The 18,118-nt window shown below is 38.2% G+C and overlaps 1 protein-coding gene across 1 annotated transcript in view; it reads left to right on the forward strand.

The window, feature by feature from the left end:
• Nucleotides 1–11,869, forward strand: part of LOC121322278 (protein FAM117B-like) — a 77,655-nt gene extending 65,786 nt beyond the window's left edge. Inside the window, exons 5-8 of the mRNA XM_041261998.1 lie at nt 9,662–9,805; nt 9,888–10,110; nt 10,495–10,615; nt 11,107–11,869. Of these exons, the coding sequence (XP_041117932.1) occupies nt 9,662–9,805; nt 9,888–10,110; nt 10,495–10,615; nt 11,107–11,413 (795 nt within the window). The 3' untranslated portion in view covers nt 11,414–11,869. The remainder of the gene's footprint in view (nt 1–9,661; nt 9,806–9,887; nt 10,111–10,494; nt 10,616–11,106) is intronic.
• The last annotated feature ends 6,249 nt before the right edge of the window (nt 11,870–18,118 follow it).

Below are 18,118 nucleotides of genomic sequence, written 5' to 3' on the forward strand. Positions count from 1 at the left end.
GACTGGTCACTGAATGAACACATTAAGACAGCTATCACCTAATGCTAACACCTACATGTTAAATATTGCAGAACCCACTTTTGAAAGTCTTGTTGACTTTCCACAGAAGCCTACCTGCCATCTCTGAGCAAACTGCAAGGAGAGTACTTAATGTAGCAATAGCCATTTCGCACTCTGTGCTCCCTTTGAACTCTGTTCTTGTCTTTGGAGTATTATTTTATGTTGTCTTGATATTTATCTCAGGCATGGACCACCCCTTTATTAAGAAGAGATGCTGCTGTCACCTCCAGCTGGGTATCAGCAGCTATAAACTAATTAAACAATTTAATTGTCATGCATTTTATTTACTTCCTTTTTTAAAAAATGAGTAATGTATACAGTACTGTGCAAAAGTTTTAGGCAGGTGTGAAAAAATGCTGTAAAGTAAGAATGCTTTCAAAAATAGACATGTTAATAGATTATATTTATCAATTAACTAAATGCAAAGTGAGTCAACAAGAAAAATCTAAATCAAATCCATATTTGGTGTGACCAAGCTTTGCCTTCAAAACAGCATCAATTCTTCTAGGTACACTTGCACAGTTTTTGAAGGAACTCGGTAGGTAGGTTGGCCCAAACATCTTGGAGAACTAACCACAGTTATTCTGTGGATTTAGGCAGCCTCAGTTGCTTCTCTCTCTTCATGTAATCCCAGACAGACTCGATGTTGAGATCAGGGCTCTGTGGGGGCCATACCATCACTTCCAGGACTCCTTGTTCTTCTTTACACTGAAGATAGTTCTTAATGACTTTCGCTGTATGTTTGGGGTCGTTGTCATGCTGCAGAATAAATTTGGGGCCAATCAGATGCCTCCCTGATGGTATTGCATGATGGATAAGTATCTGCCTGTACTTCTCAGCATTGAGGAGACCATTAATTCTGACCAAATCCCCAACTCCATTTGCAGAAATGCAGCCCCAAACTTGCAAGAAACCTCCACCATGCTTCACTGTTGCCTGCAGACAGTCATTCATGTACTGCTCCAGGCCTTCGGCGAACAAACTACCTTCTGCTACAGCCAAATATTTCAAATTTTGACTCATCAGTCCAGAGCACCTGCTGCCATTTTTCTGCACCCCAGTTCCTGTGTTTTCGTGCATAGTTGAGTCGCTTGGCCTTGTTTCCATGTCAGAGGTATGGCTTTTTGGCCGCAAGTCTTCCATGAATACCAGACTTCTCCAGACAGTAGATGGATGTACTAGGGTGCCACTGTTTTCTGCCAATTCTGAGCTGATGGCATTACTGGACATCTTCCGATTGCGAAGGGAAGTAAGCATGGTGTGTCTTTCATCTGCTGCAGTAAGCTTCCTTGGCCGACCATTGCGTCTACGGTCCTCAACGTTGCCTGTTTCTTTGTGCTTCTTCAAAAGAGCTTGGACAGGGCTGGCTGCCTTGAAATTTCTGCCTGATGCAGTATAACTACCTTGTGTTTTGTTGCTGTGCTCAGCCTTGCCATGGTGTATGACTTTTGACAGTAAACTGTCTTCAGCAACCTCACCTTATTAGCTGAGTTTGGCTGTTCCTCACCCAGTTTTATTCCTCCTACACAGCTGTTTCTGTTTGTTAATGATTCTGTTTCAACCTACTTATTGAATTGATGATCATTAGCACCTGTTTGGTATAATTATTTAATCATACACCTGACTATATGCCTACAAAATCCCTGACTTTGTGCAAGTGTACCTAGAAGAATTGATGCTGTTTTGAAGGCAAAGGGCGGTCACACCAAATATGGATTTGATTTAGATTTTTCTTCTGTTCACTCACTTTGCATTTAGTTAATTGATAAATATAATCTATTAACATGTCTATTTTTGAAAGCATTCTTACTTTACAGCATTTTTTCACACCTGCCTAAAACTTTTGCACAGTACTGTATGTATGTAAACTCCATTGCTCAACTGGGAAACCGCCTGGGAGATGTAGAAATGGTGCTTTAGGCTTTACACTCTGCAGGCTAAGGAAGCGACCCTTAAATTTATTCTTAATTCCTTTGTGAAGTTATTTGAATTATATTGTTCTGGTGCTTTTGTTGATTCTGTATCTGAACCACTTCACAGTGGTTAAGGCTTGAGTCCTAAGCTTTCTTTTCCACTGCATATCAAAATCAAAAGAAAGTTTAGTAAACTTGTCTTTTTGGCTACTTGGTTAAATACTGTAAATGCGCTTTGTTTCTGTATATCAGTGTGCCTTCTGGTACTGTAGACTAAATGGTTAGAATTGATTCTTTGTACCGGATACACATACATATTGAATTGAAAATTCCTTTTAAAATTATTTGAGAACTGGAAAACCAAGCTCTTGACATATTTTAGATTATTTTTGATCTCTGTTAGCTTCTTACACTTGTTAGAAAAGCCTGGCCAACTTGGGAATTCTGGGGTCCCTCAGCTGTGACAAAACAGAAAAAAATAAACACTAAATCAGAACTAGAAAGAAACACTTGCTGGAACGTTATTGGAATGTATGTTTTATAAACCTGTTTACCAGATGTTATCCAGTGATTTTCAGTTGGCTGTTCTTGTCGTACTGCTGCAGTATCACAGTGTCAGTGTGGTATTATGCAAATATAGTGCAGTACATTAAAAAGAATACACAATTTTCCTTGTGTTTTAATTACATTTAAATTTCACAAAGTTCAGCTTTTCTATGATAAAGAGGTCAACTTAACTGTCTGATTTTTATGCATAATATATGGGGGTGACAGCTAATAACAAAATAAAACCTGTGGTTTCTCAAATAATCAGATAAAATGATTCTGTGGTTTAGAAGTAAACACAGCTAGCTTTATAACGTGTTCTTCCACAATGATGCAGACCTGGAAATATAGTAGTTACTGTTTTTTTTTTTATATCCTGGAGCCCCATTGATTGTAGGGGGTGTTAGTCCGGTATACAAACTCAATCAATCGCACAAATGAAAGGTGTTAGAACGACAGATTAAGCTTGTGTCTACATTTTGAAACGTGCCAACATGCAAAACTCAAAATGATTCAAATGCCCAGAAACACCCAAAATAATCTCTCTCTCTCTCTCACCCTAGTGCCAGTGTCCTCCCTAATCAGGACTCGAACCTTTGATCTTGCGTAAATGTGCTGCTTACAGAGCAGTCAGCACCAAAGATTCCTTACCATTCTTAAGTATGGAAAGACAATTAAATATGCACTACATATAAATATTTTTCTTGCAAAGAGTCTGAGGAGCCCTGAGATGCCCTCTTTTCTGAGACAGAAAAGACTTCATTCCTGCAATTCCATATCTCCCCTCGCTCAACAGGGAATTTGATGCAGGCTTCTGCTCGGTAGCTTATAGGTGTTCTGCACGGTGTGCTTTTCCTCAAGACAACATAGGCTTGTCCTCTTGGCCTTATACAGCAAAGACCCATAACTGTGTTGTTACCAAACACATCTGTCCTGCCAGTAAAAACAAGGCACCGTGGCCCATATTTATCAAGGTCTTCACACCAAAGTTCAGTTGAAAGGGATTGATCAAACTGTTAGCATTGCAAAGTTGGTTGTACTAAACAGCAGTTAACAGTTAAAATAACTCTAGAGTTGCTTCTTTACTACTGTAGCCCATTGTTTGGAACTGCAGACTGTTTCACTGATTAACTTGAGCTGTAACATGTACAGTGTTATGTGCAACAATGTATAAATAAAGAGTGCCAGACACTGTCATGAGTGCAGTCTTAATTCAGTTACTGTAGCATTTATTCTAAATATAATCTACACTATATCAATATGGATTTAGGAAGAAACGGTTATTGATTTCAGAAAGGCGTCTTCAGATTGTGATCTCAACATCTAGCTGTGTTTTGAGCTGAAAATCTAGACCTACTCAAACATACATTGTGCCTTTGAGACTGTAGCCATTTTGTTTCCAGTATGACTTGCAGTTGCTGGAAAATCTGTATCAAAGGGTTTATCTTTCAGAGAGCACTGCAAAACCAAAAGCCATTAGTTTTAAAGTTTATTTAAAGTATATTCTTTCTTTTAATATTACCCTGGCAGGCAACCAGTGAACACAAAAAGTCAGCCAATTCAATTTAGTACCCTATAATCTCGCAAATACCTCGGACACTATCTTCTCTGGACCAATACTGTCTTGAGCTATCCCAATAAAACATGCAAGTACAATAACCCTAATGATGGATCTGTACAAAAATAGTGTCCTCCAGTATTTGGTAATGTGTATCCACAGGTACTATTGGACTACTAGCCTGTTCTAAGCTATTTTTGTTGATTTCTTTAGTTGTTAAAATAAATAATAATAAGGCATATCTGGCTGTAGGTCTTAGTTACATGGCTAAAGTATTGTGTATGCAAGGCCATGGAATTCAACTTGTATAGAGGTACAGTAAATTCAGTGTTTATTTCTTAAGTATGCCTGCTTACACACACACACACACACACACACACATATCCTTACTCGGAATTAGCCCCTTGTGAGGATTTTCAACCAAGCATAATATTTAAAAAAAAAAAAAAAAAAAAAAAAGAAAAAAAAGAAAAAAGTCTGAAAATAAAAAGTAAAAATATGTCTACCAAGCTACTGCGACTTACCAATTTTAATGTCAAAACTCCCTATGTGTCTGCATCCTAAACTGGGTATGAAGAGGAAGGCGCCTATCTCTATGAATTATTCGTTCCTAAGTACTCTCCCACCCCGTTGCTACAAGTTTCTTGAAGAGCATAACAAAGAGTTATCAAATTGGAGTGACACCCGTCCATGAGATTGCCACCAGTCACTTGTTGAGAAGGATGGACCCTTCTGTGCATTTCAATATACCACTGGTTCATGACTCTGTGGCCTATGCAGGATTTACAGCAACTCAACCTGAATTAATGTTAAACATTTGTAATAAAACATAAAAAAGGTTTATATGTACCACCCCTTATAAAAGTTTACCACAGTAACTTGCAGTTTTTCCCATGGTTACACTTTGCATTTTTCTTCTTTTTGTATACTTTACCATACCTCTTTGTGCTTTGCAAAGCTTACACCTATACTTTACCATGCTTTTAATACAGTTTGCTTTGAGTTTACTATGGGAAACTTTTATAAGGGGTTGGCTCAACTGATTTTACAATACATAGGGTTTCTCCACAGGTCTGATAACAATGTACTTTTTACTCCGATGTGCCTAAACTATAGCTGCTGATGACGACAACTTTTTTTCCCCCCCATTTACTAAGATTCAGCACTTTAGAAAAACTTTCTTTCGGAATAGCTTTAAAGGTAAGTCAGTTGTATCAGAAAGTTTAAATTCCAGCATGTCTTTGTTAACTGAAATAGCAACCATTGCTGCACATTAATTTTCAACCTCATGGCAGTAGTGCTCCCTCTAGTGGCACTATGATAAGCGCAATGCATCACTTAATCTGTTTCTCCACACATTCTGCAAGACTAGGGATGGCTGACACTGGAACTACATGAAATTTAATTAATTGTAAAACAATGCACGTCCTATGTTTGCAATTTTTTCGCATGATTTGTACTTCTTGCTATTCAGACTGAACACTGAAAACATACGTTGTTATTGTCGTCATGTGGTTTATATATATATAAACTGTTGGCTTAGTCCATATTGTTCAGGATTGCTAGTGATAGGGAATGGAGCTTCAGAATCAGTGTTTGTATTCAGAGACATATAATAATGTCTGCATGGTACCTGCAGCTGGATTCATGTTGTGCATTTAATGTCTTATGTGTTTCAGTAATCTGTAGCAGTTTTCTTGTCTCAAAGGTTAATGTATTGTTGCATAAAACAAGTAGTACACCCAGGGGGAAAAAAAACACCCCAAAAGATTATTGCACAGTACATGAAACAGCCTGTAAACATACATTGGATTGGGAGGACTTCAGTAGTACCTTAAGAGTACAATATTTAAATAACAACATAAAACAAGTCAGTGAAAGGGTATTAATGGGCTGGAGTAATAACTCCAAAGCTGAAAGCAGAGGACACACTGCAGTCGGTCATTAACAAGCATGTAAAAGACAGGTCCTATAAGAGTTCATGGGGTTCAGTGTGTCTCCCCCTTCCATTCCTTTTCCAGTAGGTGTGATTCTGCACTTTGCAAATCAATGCTAATTTAATCACCTTCACAGCTTTTAAGAACATGATCAGTTAAATGTTTGGTGTGATTTACTGATGTTGTGTGGGTACTGAAATAAAATACAAAGGACAGAAGAAAAAAGATTAAACACTGCTGATGTTTGTAAAAGATCTTTCCTTTTTAAATGCAGCTATTTTAAGAACTCAATAAATCTATAGGGCAATCAATATTATCCATTACCAGGTGTAGGCCTCTGGGTGCTTATAGCATCAGTGTAACGTCAAATAAGAACTGGCTTTGTTGAACGTATTCATCCATTACTTCAAACACTTGTAGAACGATATTTTGTAATACTTAAAGATGTTTTGACTGTTCAAATATGTTTTTTTAACTTATAAACCAGGTTGGCTTATTTCAAATTTTTTTCCACAGTTTCAGGATGTACATACTGTGTGCAAGTTCCACAACCAAACAATAGAATCAAACTACAAAGAAATTGGCCTTTGAAAGCTGTGTTTTGAATTAAAGCATTGGCTACTTGTGATATATGCAGGAGTGGGGTGAACCTGATAGAAAACTTAACCTGGCTACCATTGCCTGGAAATAATAATAATAATAATAATAATAAAAAAAAAACATTTTACACATACACAAAAATGTTTAAAGAAATCTTTAACGATTTCTTAGAAATTAGAACACCCCCTTGGAGGGCTTTACTGAAGATCCAGAGGTGGCCCCTCGCTCCAAACGGACCCTGCAGTGCATTAACGTGCTGGGGGGGATTTGCGGCTCCTGCTGCTTATAATTTTTCATATGGGGGGGGGTGGGGGGGGGGGGGGGGGGGGGTGGTGGTGGTGGAACAACGCCAGGCCTTTGCGGCTACCGGAAAGGAGATGAAACTTTGGCCGTCTGGCAGACTCCAGCAAGGCACATGGCGCATTGTATTAAACTACTGAAGTAAAACGAGAGAGAGAGAGAGAGAGAGAGAGAGAGAGAGAGAGAGAGAGAGAGAGAGAGAGAGAGAGAGATAGATAGAGATAGATATATGCAGGCTGCATTTTGCTGGTGAAAAACAGCTGAAACTCCGGGCCTCCATTGATATGGAAATGAGGCTCACAGAGGAGAACGCACCGCCGTGCTGCTCAGAAGCACGCCAGGCAGGAGAAATTTGCATCTCAGGAATGCCAGGATATTGTTCCTCCACATTGTCAGCTTGTTAAAGGAGCGGTGGAAAAAAACAGCGTTCAGAATGACTCGCAGCGGGCTATCAGGCAAGGTGGGGAACGTTATTATAGAGGCTTTTTTTTTTCTTTTTTTCTTACTAATACATTTTAATTGCTTTAGAGAAAAATAGACAGCTGGAAGCTAAGAGGAACATGCAAATGTGGTGTTTTTTGCTGGGAGTCTCTTAATTATTTATTTAAAGATTTGTTTTGATGGAGTGCTGTATGATGCTATGCCTTCAATTCCTCATGTCCTTTTTGTTTTGTTTTTTTAAACGGTAACATTTTGTTACAATAACAAGAAGAATAATTGATGTCTGCAGTTAAGTGGCGGCTGCAATTAAGGAAAGGCTGGAGAGAGAAAACGTTGTTTATCATTTCGGGAAGATAGCTAGTTCTTGTAATACAAAATCACAGCCCTCATCAAAATAGGATTACATAATGAGGTGATCTTCAAAGGAGGATTATTGTAATCCTGGATTTCTACAGTAGTAGGAACACAATTACTTCTTTACTACTGTATATTAGATTATGAAAAGAAATTGAATAGGACTGTCTGGTCATCTTGTCGTATGTACTGTGTGCTGTAGTCAGGGTACTGGTGGAGTTCATTTATTATTATCTTGCCTTGTTATTACGTAAACGAATACTGGAAAGAAAGATGCCAAGATGTTTCCTCTTACTTGAATGCCTTGTTTACAAAGTAAACAAGAGAAGGAGAGTGTGGTTTAGGGGTCTTTTATGTTCCAGGAGTCTAGTTATGTTATATACAGTGTTGGAACAATAGGAGTTTTATTAGTGGCTGCTGTTGTGTTATTAGAGCTGAGCTGAAGTGAATACTCCTACTGAAATCTGGTGGTAGGTTTTTACAGATGTTTACAGAACAGAAGCCTGGCTTGTGCTCTGAACATATTAGTGCATTGAGATGTCAGTCCTTATAAAAGATTACTTAGAATTATGAGTATGTTGTATAGTGTGTAGGGAGACATGGGAACAAATGACAGACCCCCCTCTGCATGCCACTAATGGCAGGAGAGAAGCCATGGCTCCTTTACTTCAATTCTCTGTCTTCTTTTTATTTTATTTTATTAGAGGTCACACATTCAGTTCTGCCTCTCAGTCCCCTTGAAAAAGACCCACCAGCACTGCCTCTCCTAATAAAGAGTAACAGAACTACCCCCCTACAGCCTGAGTCCCCTCCAACACCCCCACCCCTCCCTCGGGTGCTTTATCCTGCCCCATTAACACAAGTAGTGACCTGGCTTCACTGTCCTTCACAGTGCATCCTTAGTGTAATTACTCAGTGTTCAGTAAATGAGCCAGCAGTCACATCACCAGTATGTATAAAACACACACACACACACACACACACACACACACACACACACACACACACACACACACACACACACACACACACACACACACACAGAGGTAGTTGAATTGGTTTCATTCCCTGGAGATGCTGCAGTACTGTACTGCAGTGCACTTTTTTGGGCGAGTGAGCGCCAAACTGCTTTTCCAAGGTGAATTGCTTTGCTGCAGCGTTTCCCTTCACAATAAACAATCTCCCTCCAACAAAGGGTGAATGAGAAACCTGGGCCCCCAGTAAGAATATGTGAACACCTTGAAAGCTGTACTGGCATTTTTACAAATAAAAACTTCTCAATGCTTGCATGTTAAAACAAATGTATTTACAAAAAACAAGAGACTAAACAAAAACTGTCAAGTCACTTTTCCCTGTATGTGTGACTTAGAAGGCAAGATAACAGCAACTCATAATATTGTTCAGGAGCTTTGGTACTGTTGAATGTGCTGTGCTTGAAATTCTTGTATTAGGCTCTGATGTAAAAGAATAGCTGCCACATAAAAAACATCGAAAGTCTAAAATTACCTTGGTAGGGTACATTTCATATGGATGCTTTGGTCCTTCTAGAAATAAAAACATGAGTACAAGAAATTGAGTTGTGAACCAGTGCTCGAAGATGGATCTACCTTTACTGAATAGGGCTAAATAACCAAACAGTCCCTTTTCAAAATAGAGAATGGAGAATACCTGGTAAGTGTGGTAGGCATCTGCTGCTGTGTTATACTATGTTGTACCTTTACAGCTAAGTACAAAAACACACACACATAATATTATATATATATATATATATATATATATATATATATATATATATATATATATATATATATATATATATATATTTTTTTTTTTTTTTTTTTTTTTTTTTTTTTTTTTTAATATAAGATGATGATGCAGACTTTGATCATGAACTGGCCAGCTTGTAGTGTTAAGTTACTTAAATGGTCCTGCTCGCTTCTGTATTCCACCAGGCTCCCATTCCAAAGACCGTTTTGATCCCCATCCCAATTTCCAAGTCAACAGTGTCGAGATTCAGGAACAGCGTGGAGGGCCTCAACCAGGAGATCGAGCGCATCATCATCAAGGAGACTGGGGACAAGGATGAGCAGCTTATTGTAAGTTGTATCTCATAAGCCCTCAGTCACCTTGTGAGAATGGGAGTTCAGCTCCCAGACTCACCCCTGTCTCCTCCTACAGCCCCAGGACATCCCGGATGGGCACCGGGCCCCACCCCCCCTGCCCCAGCGCAGCAGCAGCACGCGCAGCATCGACACGCAGACCCCCTCGGGGGTGGATAGGAGCAGCAACAGCAGCAGCCGCTCGCAGTCCATCTCGCCCACCTTCTTCACCATCTCCAACGAGGGCAGTGAGGAGAGCCCCTGCTCTGCTGACGACCTGCTCACCGACGGCAGGGAGAAAGGTACCCCAATCAAATCCCAGCTGCCTGGCTGCTTCTATCTTCCAGCACGGCTGTTTACAGTACAAGGTCGGCTTAAAGTGCATAACTGTTCCCCACCCCGCCCATCCGTTTTGAGTGGTTCAGATTATTTCCCAACTATAGTTCGCTGGATGTGCCAATTATTGAATTCATGTGCGTCAGGTCCATAGTAGTTAAAGGAGAACCATGACTGAACTAAAGAATTTAAACAAATTAATAAATACAACAACATGATAGCCCTGCTCACCTTGACCCACAGTACTTGAGCTCTGCATGTTTTACCACCTTTTATTAAATCATTCTTTGGTATAATCTTTGCAATGGCTTATCATAAACTGCACTGTACTCTTCTCCTTCATGTTGTAGACTGTGGAAACAGTTCCCCACTTCCCAAGTACGCCTCATCCCCAAAGCCGAACAACAGCTACATGTTCAAACGAGAACCTCCGGAGGGCTGTGAGAGGGTAAAGGTCTTTGAAGAAACACTGTGAGTAGCTCTTAAGAATTCCATTATTCAAGGAAGCTGAATTAAGCTGTATTGGCATTTTGATCGTAAACTCTGCTATGAATGTGCAACTTCATAATGTGAATCTCACTACCACAATATTGACAGAAGAGGGAATAGGCACCATTAGTGCCACAAGCTAGTTCAACTAGTGCTCTGCCCCCTGTTCTAGTCTTATTGTTGAGATAATAGTGTAGGATACATATTTTTATACATATAATGTACTATAAAGGATAACTTTATTAACTTTTAATTAAAGCATACAGACCCCATTGTCTCCTATTGAGAATATTTATAAATCCTTCTAAAGGTTTCCATATCTCCCCTCCCCCCCCCTCCCCCTCCCCTCCCCTCCCCTCCCCACAACTTTTGTTTTCTCTCGTAGCATATGGACGTACATTGCTAAGGTTCCTTTGTACATATGTAGTAGTTAAGTATAACATTCTGATGACTCAAATTTTATTTTGTTGTAGACCCAGGCAGCTACATGAGATTCCTCCATTCTACTGTCCAGACAAAAACAAAGTGAACTTCATCCCCAAGAGTGGCTCTGCCTTCTGCCTGGTGAGCATCCTCAAACCCCTCCTGCCCACACAGGACTTGACATTCAAGGGCTCCGGCCACGGCCTGATCCCCGCAGGCATCATCCCCACTGTGATGCAGCCCATTCCCATGGCAACTCTGCCCAGCAACGGGGAGCAGGAGCGCATCTCCCGTGGAACCAGCACAGCCAGCCAGCAGCCTTTGCTCCCCAGGCACGTCGAGGAGCCAGAGAGCTAAAATCTAGCATCCCTGGCAGGCAGAGCACCAGAACTACGTTTCATCAGCATCACCTCTCCTTTCTCAACATGTTGCATATCACTCAACTGAATGTACTCCATTTCCAGGTGCTGATACCTGCAGTTTCTTTTTGAACACAGGTACAGTTGCCAGAAGATATTAAGGAAGTAGTAAGTGGATAAAGCATTGGGTTTCTTAAGTAGGAGAACTGTACTCAAGTTCCTCAAGCCTAGTGTTGTCTTTAAGAGAATATAGTGTTAAAATAAAGGGAAAACAAAACAGAAGATGTGAACTATAAACCTGTTAACATTATTCCAACCATAACATTGACTGGGAGCTGCCCTTTAGCAGTGGTGTACATCAATCGATGGGTGCAGGATGGTTACTGAGACAAAAGTAAAAGGGGCAAGGTAGACCAAAAAGAAAACTTTGAATTAACAAGAAAAAAAAAAAATATATATATATATATATATATATATATATATATATATATATCTATATATATATTGTATATATATAATTACCGTAGACTAATCAAAAGTAGAGTCTCTATGGTGATACAAAAGTTAAAAAAATCTCTGAGCCAAACATTCAGTTTTAATGGCTTACCAAAAAAGTTTCTGTAGGGACATTCATAGTGTTCATTTGTATTCATCAAAAAAAATCTATTTGTTTAAAAACATGGTCGTAAAACAACGCTTTGACACTAACATGTCTTCATCAGGTTAACATTAACAGTGAACAAAGTGAACCTGATGACGACACACTAGTCTCGAAATGCATTGGTTTGGTTCTCTGTTTTACGGCCATGTTTATATATTTTTTTATTATTTTTTTTTTTTTAAAGTAGGGCATTCTTTGGATCAGTTTGACTTCGTTTTTGACCTGCATGTCGCTAATTCTATCGCTAAGGACTGTTTTACAACATCACCATTTAGTAACATGTATTAGGAAGAATGGTCTTCATTTAGGCAAAATGAAAACTGAGGAAAACAATTCTTCTGGTATTTGACTCAGCCTGGTTTAGCATACACTTGGAGGATTCCCCACTACAGGGAGTAAGGTATTTGCTTTTGTGTGTGTGTGCACAATACTGCAGTGGGTCAACTGTCACCACACGGAACCATATAAATCTACTTACTGTCTTTTAAAACATTATAGAATACCATGAATCAAAATGGTCTTTTTGTAAAAATGAACAAACTGCATGGAGAACCAAGTTTCATGTCAAGACTGCTACTCTAAGCCAACTGCTTGTCTCTTTTAAACTGCTTGTAGGTACCAATTGAATTGGTAAAGCACTCCTTGAATCTGCATTTTTTGGGGGAAGATCTATCCCAAGATAACAAACATAAAGGTGACATCTTGTTCAAGTTGCTTTCCAGCCACTACTGAATCTGCCTTTGCAAGCTGTTTTGTATAGTATGTGTCAGTCATAGGTTGAGCCACTGGTTGTCAGAAAATCAGTCCATGTAGTTTGCTGCTATGAGATAATGAAACAGGAAACAAGAGGAAGAGTTTTGGACCGCAGATTAACCTTCCATGTAAAATTGAAAGTTTAAACATTGTACCACATGACTGTATCGATGTCAGGCTACTGGTTAAAAAAAAACCAAAAGATTATTATGCTGTTTATGCAGCCAGGTTTTCTGATAATGTGCAAGTTTGGTTGTACTGTACTATAGCAGAGATGGACAAATAAGTATACAGTAATATTGAATGTTTCAGTTAGGGGTTCAAATCATAGTTGTCTTTTGTATAAAATAGTTGGTTATATAACCTTAATTTGCGAACAAAAACAACAACAAACACTTGATTAAAATAAATCCAAATTCAACTGTATTTAATTATTTTTCCTGTTGTCAATATGGCCTGTTAATACCAGCACCCCAACTAAGTAAATTAAACCAAGAGGCCAAGATGTTTGGGGGACATAACATCCATTTGTCATGGCAGCCTGACATTGAAGTGCTCTCAGCTAAACAGAAAACTTTTCTCAGTCATTGGGTGTTGCTAGGTAGAAATGGCAATCAAGCATTCTGCAGCCCACTCAATTTGGTAATCAGCCAGCCTAAAGAATCCATCATCACTAAAGTGTTGGTGCTCCCCAGGAAGACAGGTAGTGCTTCTAAATATTCCCTACCTAAATAATCTGCCTGCTGTGACTTGTAATATATATATATATATATATATATATATATATATATATATATATATATATATATATATACACACACACACACACACATATATATATATATATATATATATATATATATATATATATGTGTGTGTGTGTGTATATATATGTATATATATATATATATATATATATATATATATATATATATATATATTTTTTTTTTTTTTTTTTTTTTTTTTTTAATCTAGGCAATTTGTAACCATTCATGACTAAATCAGGCTGGTGACAAAGCACATCAAGGGTATAGGAATGTAGGAGGCTATCAAAACTTTCCACTCCAAAATGAAATTGGTACGATTTTGTTCTAAAGAACAAGACAAACACATATTTAATGCTACAAAATGAGTGAATGCCACTCAGCAGTATTTGTGGTTTCCAAGAGTAAAAAGCCCAGCCAGTACCTGGCTATCATAAAACAAGTGTTTTACTATGAGTAAATATGTGGTGATTAGACCCATACAAACCTGCACCTGATCTTCTGACAACCAATGCAGAGAAGGTCTTTAATCCTGGCTCTTTTATGGTAGGTGTAATTTGGGACAGGGAAATATTATAAAGGTGTGTTACAGGTTCTGAGGAAATTGTCTTTCTGAAAGAAAATCTTAAGTCAATAACTGCTGCATGCCGTCATAATGACAGGGTCACAGTTAGTTTGATTCTGAGGGTAGGCGGCCATTTCACAACTTGAGTGAAAAAAAACAAAACAATCACTCCCACCCCCATTACTGTATGCTCAGTACACAAGAGCTTGTTTTTGTACTGAAGAAACATTCAGGTTTTTCTTAATTATGCAGTGGAGGAATTGTGATACCAGAAATCCAGCCTCATAAAGTGTCTTATGATGTGACAGGGATTCTTAAAATAACTTCTAAATTATATATTAGAAACAAAAAGAAGAAAAAACAAACAGTGCAGCTTGTTTCCTTTTGACTGCCTCTGAAAGGTAGAATTAAACCATGCTATAATGAGCAACACAATGAGTAACACTCCGTTCAAGGAATCAAGAGTCATCCCACCTTTTAGAATTGCTGAAAAAATTCTTATGGCACTTTGCTGTTCAGTGATTTCAGTTCAGAAGGGGAGGGGGTGGGGGAGCTGTTTTGTTGGATCAGTTGCTGTGGGACAAAGTCAGTGGACATTTCCAAGTTCATTCATTAGCTAGCTGGTCTTTCTAAATACCAGGATTCCAATGCACTCTGTGGCACATGATTTAGGTGTCTCTCCAGCTGCCTGAACAACTGGTCTATACCAGCGTTTTCCAGATTTTCTAGAAAGGCTCCTACATCTTTTCCAATTGAGATGAGAGAGGGCAGTATGGGAGTAAAATGAGTGCACTTGGAGCAGGTTACTAAGTTACCATCTTTGTTTTTGCTATATTGGTGAAACCCATTGTTATGCAAGGCTTCAGATACATTTTGAACCCAATATTTTCATAAAATACCTGTTTAAACAAAGTACACTATACAGAATTATATTTGGGTTCATTCAGATTTTTAAGCCAATATCTACTGAACTTAATCCATTTGTTTCTTTTATTGATAAAAGTGACAGGTCTATCAGGTACCATTTCTTTATAAAAAGACACTGGACTAAACTGGGTCTTGATCCGGATCTGTAAACACAATAAAATGCACTGGATTTAAAATGTTCAATTGGATCCTTTTATACATTTGACAGAGTGTAATTTGTGAACAGAAAGTAGAATTTACCTATTCCAATTATGGAATTTCTTTTTTTGTGTGTGTGAATTTCAACAGCTTGGAAGTGGAAATGCCAAAATGTTTGTTACCAGTCCTAAGTTGATCATTTACATTCATACCGGTCTTATCATTTTATGCTACAATTGTCCACATTATAGTCACAGCTAGGCCAGTCTTTTTAAACACAATAGCATTCCTGCTTTCTAAATTATATTACATTTAGAACATTTCAGTTGATACTGGCCAGAAAAGGGAATACTGATCCAAAAGTCGATTTTTATTTCTCATAGCTTATTTATAATGCTGAATCTGTAACCTTGACGACAGACAAAGTTCAAGTTTGGTCTTGTGGTTTCGTACATTAGCAATAAACGTAAACGATTACATTTTAAGCTATTTATGGTGTTGGTAGTATAGTTGTAGGGTTCCTCTTTGGTGGACCTGACAGGGTTATCATCAAACATGTCAAATGAAATGTTAAGTTCTCTATAGTAAATAGTCTGTATACTGTATATAAAATACATTGCTCCTTAAAAAAACAAACTAGTTCCTTGCCTCCAGAAAGATAAATACTTTAGCATGTAATATGTTGCCTTCACTAGTGGTGTTCCAACTTGACAACATCTTTAGGATATCGAAACTGGGTGGGTGGGGGTCAATTGGCTAAACATTGTAATTTACCTTACTGCTATGAAAAAATGAGTATGTTGAGGCTTTAACTAGAGTTAATTCAAAACCATCAGCAACTGATTTTCTAGCTTTCCACAGAGAACTTTTGCAAACAACTGTTTCTGCAACAACTAGAATCTTAATTTTGAAACTGTAACAAAGAGGGGGGTTCAGGGTCCAAAAGTGGCACTCCAAAGGTACAACCTCTATAAATAATAAGTGCAATTTTGAAGATCCTTGGTGGACAGTCATAAACTTTACTTTTTATTAAAGATATCATTTGCCGGTTATATTGCAGAATGGATGATTTAAATAATACAGTGCACTCCGTTTATAAGAATCAACCGCATATAGTGATCAAAACCAGTGGGACAAAATCATTCCTATACTACCCAATGTAAAATAATCTGCTTGTAAGAATCATTTCGGGGAAAAACTGGCATGTAATATATTACTTGATCAAGTGCAACTGGCTTAGGTCAGCTAGTGTGTCCTCTGCTCACTGTGCACCAGTGACCCCTGTAGACTGGCTGGCATCTACGGGCTTGCCTTTAAGCTGCCCAAAGGTGTGTTGTCCTCTGACGCTGCTCTGGGTTGGCTACATGGCGGGCCTGCAGAGTGGAAAAAAGCGGTCGGCTGACGGCACACATTTTGGAGGACAGCGTGTGTTCGTCTTCGTCGCTCAGCACGGGGGTGGTAGCAGTGAGCTGAGCCTAAATACAATTGGATATTTCAAATTAGGGGGGAAAGAAAGGTAAAATCAATTGGCGATTACTAAATTAAAAAATAAGTAAATGCTGTACTGGATACTACTGAGAGCCCCTGGATAAACAAAACCTCACAGAAGGGATAAAGAATAAACAGTCGTTTTGTATCTGCGGGAAACTGAAATTCAATTTATCAGACAATTAAAATCTGCCTGCCAGCAAAGAGTATGTAGTTTCCATTACTGAGGTATTGCGTGTACTGGAAATGTTTTATTATTTTTATTTCTGCAGTAGTAGTTTTCAAATCTGTTAGTACAAGTACATGCACAGACAGTGTCTTTACAAGACAGTTTTGATAGATGTACTTTTGGGCCGATGTTCAGTGTATGTCTGGTATGGTGTTGAGTTACTGGTGGTGTCCTCAGTCTGCTTCAGTTTGAAGGCAAACATGCGATCAGTCTTTCTGAAAGAGGGATGTGTACTGTGTTAAGTAACTTCAGTTCAGGTGTGGGAGCATGATTCAAACTGAAAAAGCATTTTAAGGCAAGGATGGAGGAACTGTAATAGTGTGTTTTCTTTTTTTGTTAAACGTTTATTAAGCTATTATGTTGTGCTTTGTGGATACAAAGTACTACAAGAGTGGTCCATGGCTCTACAGAAAAGAGTATGGACTGTGGCTTCTTACTTGTTGTACAAAAACCTGTTATTTCCAAGGTGAAAAAAAAAAAAAAAAAATTGTAAAAAAGTCTGCTTGATTCTTAGTGACTGCTTCTGTATATTTTTCTGTTTTCAGAATATAAAAATATAAATCAGCAATTAATTATCATATATATATATATATATATATATATATATATATATATATATATATATATATATATATATATATATATATACACACACACACACACACACACAGCCTATAGAAAGTCTACACCCCTTTTCAAAATGTTCACCTTTTGTTGCCTTATAGCCTGGAATTAAAATGCACTAAAACAAAAAAAAAAATCATTTATCTACACTTATCTACCCCACAACTTCCAAGTGAAAAAAAATATTCTAGAAATTTGTAGAAAATTAAAATTAAATAAAAACTGAAATAGCTTGGTTGGAAAAGTGTCCACCCCCTTGTAATAGCAATCCTAAATTAGTTCAAGTGTAACCAATCGCCTTCAAAATCACACACATCAAGGGGCCTCTACCTGTGTTAAATTGTAATGATTCCCATGATTTCAGGATAAATTGAGCAGTTTCTGTAGGTTCCCTCAGCTTGGTAGTGAATTTCAAAGCAAAGACTCAATCTTGAGCACCAACGCGCTTTCAAAAGAACACCGGGACAAGGTTTTTGAAAGGCACAGATCAAGGGATGGGTATAAAAAAAAAAATATCAAAGGCCTTGAATATCCCCTGGAGCACGGTCAAGATG

The sequence above is a fragment of the Polyodon spathula genome, chromosome 10 (assembly GCF_017654505.1).
Source record: "Polyodon spathula isolate WHYD16114869_AA chromosome 10, ASM1765450v1, whole genome shotgun sequence".
Taxonomy (NCBI): Eukaryota; Metazoa; Chordata; class Actinopteri; order Acipenseriformes; family Polyodontidae; genus Polyodon; species Polyodon spathula.